Consider the following 3,402-nt stretch of genomic DNA (forward strand, 5'->3'; position numbering starts at 1 on the left):
CTACGCCAAAGCCCCGCCTCCTCCCAGCCAGGCCCCGCCCCCAGGCTGACCCCGGACTTCCTCGGGGCCCCTTCCCTTGATCCCCCTCCGCAAATCCTGCTCCGTCCCAGACCCCGCCCTCGGCCCAGTCCCCTCTCCAGACCCCGCCCTCGGCCCAGTCCCCTCTCCAGGCCCCGCCCCCAGTCCAAGTCCCCTCTCCAGGCCCCGCCCCCATCCCACTTCCCGTCTCAGGCCCCGCCCCCAGCCCACTTCCCTTTCCTTATTGCCCACGTTTCGCCCCGTTCTCACCTTCGTAGACTCCCAGGCGCCCGTCGCCGCCGCACAGCTGGCCGGGATGGCCGAAGCAGATCTGGTCACAGTCGGTGGCCGGCGCTGGGCGGCCCCGAGCCAAGTCGCTCTCGGAGCCACAGAAGCAGGCGTAGCCAGCTTCCACGCCCCGCCAGCTGGGGGCACAGAGTGGGTGACGCCAGGGGCAGGGCCTGGGGTACGGGCGGGGCAGTGGGCGCCCGGGGTCGGGCTCGGAAGTGGGAAGCGGACCGGAGGCCCAGAGATGAGTATCAAGGTTTGGTGTCAGCGCTGGGAGTTGTTCTGGGCCCTGATTTCAGTCAAGGTCAGGGGCCACTGGCCGGGGCCGGTGGACAGTACCTGGTAGCCCTTCATGCGGCAGAAGCGGAGGCACACCTGGACCGTGAGCTTCGTAGAGGTGCCACTGGGGCCGCTGAGGGCCGGGGGGGCTCCCGAGTCCACGAAGCAGCCCAGGTAGCCGGGCACTGAGGGGGCAGGGGACGCGGGGTCTGTCTGGCGCCTTCCCTCGGGAACCGCACGCAGGCAGCCCGCGCTCGCCCGTGTCCAGCGGCCACTCACTGTGACAGGTGGGGATGTCGCAGTAGCGCCAGTAGATGCCCTCCTCGGTCTCGGCCACGTAGCACCACGGCTGCACGTCGCCATCTGGGTTCCTGCGGCGGGGAGGTGGTCCAGATCCTGCTGCCCGCAAATCCCACACTCCACCCCCGCCCCCCGGGGTGCAGCAACTCCCCGTTCTGCGCGTAGACGTCCACGCGGACGGCGGGAAGTCATGGAGGGCCCCGAGGGCAGGTTTTAGGCGTTGGGCTGCGGACTGTGCCTTTGCAGTGCTCCTCCCCCACCGCGCCGAGGGCCTCGGCCGCTGCCTGGCCTTCGAGCCCCGCTTCCCGGCAGAAGTGGTGACTTCTACCCGCAGAGAAGTGTCCTCCCGCTCAGCTCGGTCCCTGCTGCTCCCGACAGCAGCTGTGTCTCTGAACCCCAAGTCCCTAGGTCACCGCCAGTGGGTGCCCCTCAAAGACGCTGTAGGGCAAGGCCCGGCCCCTCACGCCGGAGATCGCTTTCTGGCCCCATCCACACGGGCCCTCCGGTACCCAGGCCTGCACAGAAGCCGGGCACCTAAGGCCGGACCCGCGTCAGAAAATGTGAGCGCCCAGCGCAGGCCTGTCCCATGCCCTCCCGCTGGGCCGGTCCAACCGAGGCCTCTTCTCCCCGCTCCCGGCCCCCAGCCCCGGCCTCAGGCCCAGGCCCGAAATAGTGGACTCAGCCCCGCCCCCCAACAAGACCCCGCCCCTGAAGACCACGCCCCTAAGGGACACGCCCACAATAGACCACGCCCCCGGCCCGCCCCTCACCGGCAGAAGTTGTGCGCTCCCAGCCCCCAGCGACCCTGGGGGTCCCTGGCGCTGCTGTAGCTGTGCTGCTGCGTCTGGTCCCAGAAGAGGCACGGGCGGCCGGTCCCGCGCGGGCCTGTGCGGTTCTGGCGGCCGCGGTAGTCGGCGCCATTCACCTGGAAGCACTCGGACAGGCCTGCACGGCGACGGCAGGGCCTCGGGAGGTTCGGAGCCTCGCCCGACATCCTAAGGGTCCCTCCCTCCCCACACGAGGCCAACTCCTGCCCGGCCCCGCAGCTAGCGCCCCTGGTGTCCCCGGGGCCCTGGGGCGGCTCGGCTGCTCCCGCCACCTGCTCTGACCCCTCCCCAGGCTCGGGACCCGGGCCCTAGGCGGGGAGGCGAAGGAGGGAGTGCGAACAAGGCCGGGTCATCTGGCCAAGACTCACCTGGGGTATGCAGGCTCCCCGCGGAGGCCCCGCGTGGCGACAGCATTGGGAGAAGGAGAAGAAGGAGGGTCTGCGGGGCTCCTGTCCCCATCGCCCCCAACCTAGGAGAGGTCGCCCAGGCCTGCATACGACCTGTGCCACCCCCGGGGTCGCTTCGGGGTCTCCCAGGCGACCTGGGGGGAGGCGTTGTCCTCTGACCTTGAATCCTCGTCCCACCCTGGGCAGCACTCTCGTCTGGGGCGGGGAAGTGTCTCCCGGGGGCTCTGCCTCCCAGGGTTTCTGCCCCTGGAGGCCCCTCTCTGCCCTGTCCCTCCGGGGGGTCTCCCGGGGGATCTGGCCAGGCTTTCTCCGTCTCCGCCTCTGGAGCTCAGGGTCTGGCCTGGGCCTCCGCACCTTCCTCCTCCCGCTGCACCTCGCTCTCTGAGGTTCCCTAGCCCAGGATCTAATGCGCTGCTCCTGCCCCCCTCGGGTCCCTCAGCGGGTCCCTCCCTCCTGGGTCCCTCCCTCCCGCCCCCCATCCCTGAGGCCGGGAAGCCCCGCCCGAGACTGGAGCGAAGACAGCAGGTCCGGACGCCTTCCTCACTTGCCCTGGGACCCTCGGCGTCCAGGAGCGCGCCTCCCCCCTCCCCCTCCCGCCTCCCAGGGTGCGTGCAGGCTCCCGTGGCAGTGTGTGGGGAGGGCCCTAAGGGGGGAGATCCAGGACCCTCCCCCGAGCCACACGCCCCGGGACACCGTTCACAGCACCCTGAGATGAAACGCACGCATCCCTCCCACCCAGTCACCCACTCGGTTGTCAGACACACGCATACCCTCTTTCCGATCCTCACGCCCGTCGCTCCCCAGGTCCCGACGCCTCTGGCCTGATGGAGGGAGTGCCACTCCTGCCCCTGCCCCCTCCAGACAGGCGGGGCTGGTGGACACTCAGTCCCGGACAGGCAGGGGCAGCTGGTGTCTGGGGAAGAAGGCAGCTGCGCCCTGGTCCCAGCCTGCCCCCCTCTCCCCTCCCCCTTCCTTCCGAGACCCCCCAGCCCAGGCTCGCAGGAGCCCTCGCAGCGCGATGGAATTCCCCGGCTGTACCCCTGCCCCCGGCGCGGGAGGGGGAGGGTAACAGGCCCGGGCAGGCGTGGGGGGAAATTCCCCGCCCCCTCCCCCTGGGCCCCACTCCTCCGAGTTCTCTGATCTTCCAGCGCCGCCCGCCGGCTGCCCCCAGGGCTTGGGGGGGAGGCCATCGCAGGTGCGTTGGAGGGTGAGGGAGGGTGAGGGAGGGGACAGGTTGGAGACAGGGTGGTGGCTGGAGGCTCGAAACGGATCCGTCCCTCCCA

The 3,402-nt window shown here is 70.6% G+C and overlaps 1 protein-coding gene across 1 annotated transcript in view; it reads right to left on the bottom strand.

Annotated features, from left to right (window-relative positions):
- Positions 1 to 2,550, bottom strand: part of KREMEN2 (kringle containing transmembrane protein 2) — a 4,422-nt gene extending 1,872 nt beyond the window's left edge. The window contains 5 exon segments of the mRNA XM_023755306.1: positions 262 to 443; positions 641 to 770; positions 865 to 956; positions 1,656 to 1,830; positions 2,081 to 2,550. Of these exon segments, the coding sequence (XP_023611074.1) occupies positions 262 to 443; positions 641 to 770; positions 865 to 956; positions 1,656 to 1,830; positions 2,081 to 2,207 (706 nt within the window). The 5' untranslated portion in view covers positions 2,208 to 2,550.
- Positions 2,551 to 3,402: the final 852 nt, after the last annotated feature.

Source organism: Myotis lucifugus, unplaced genomic scaffold, assembly GCF_000147115.1.
Source record: "Myotis lucifugus unplaced genomic scaffold, Myoluc2.0 scaffold_72, whole genome shotgun sequence".
In the NCBI taxonomy this organism is placed as follows: Eukaryota; Metazoa; Chordata; class Mammalia; order Chiroptera; family Vespertilionidae; genus Myotis; species Myotis lucifugus.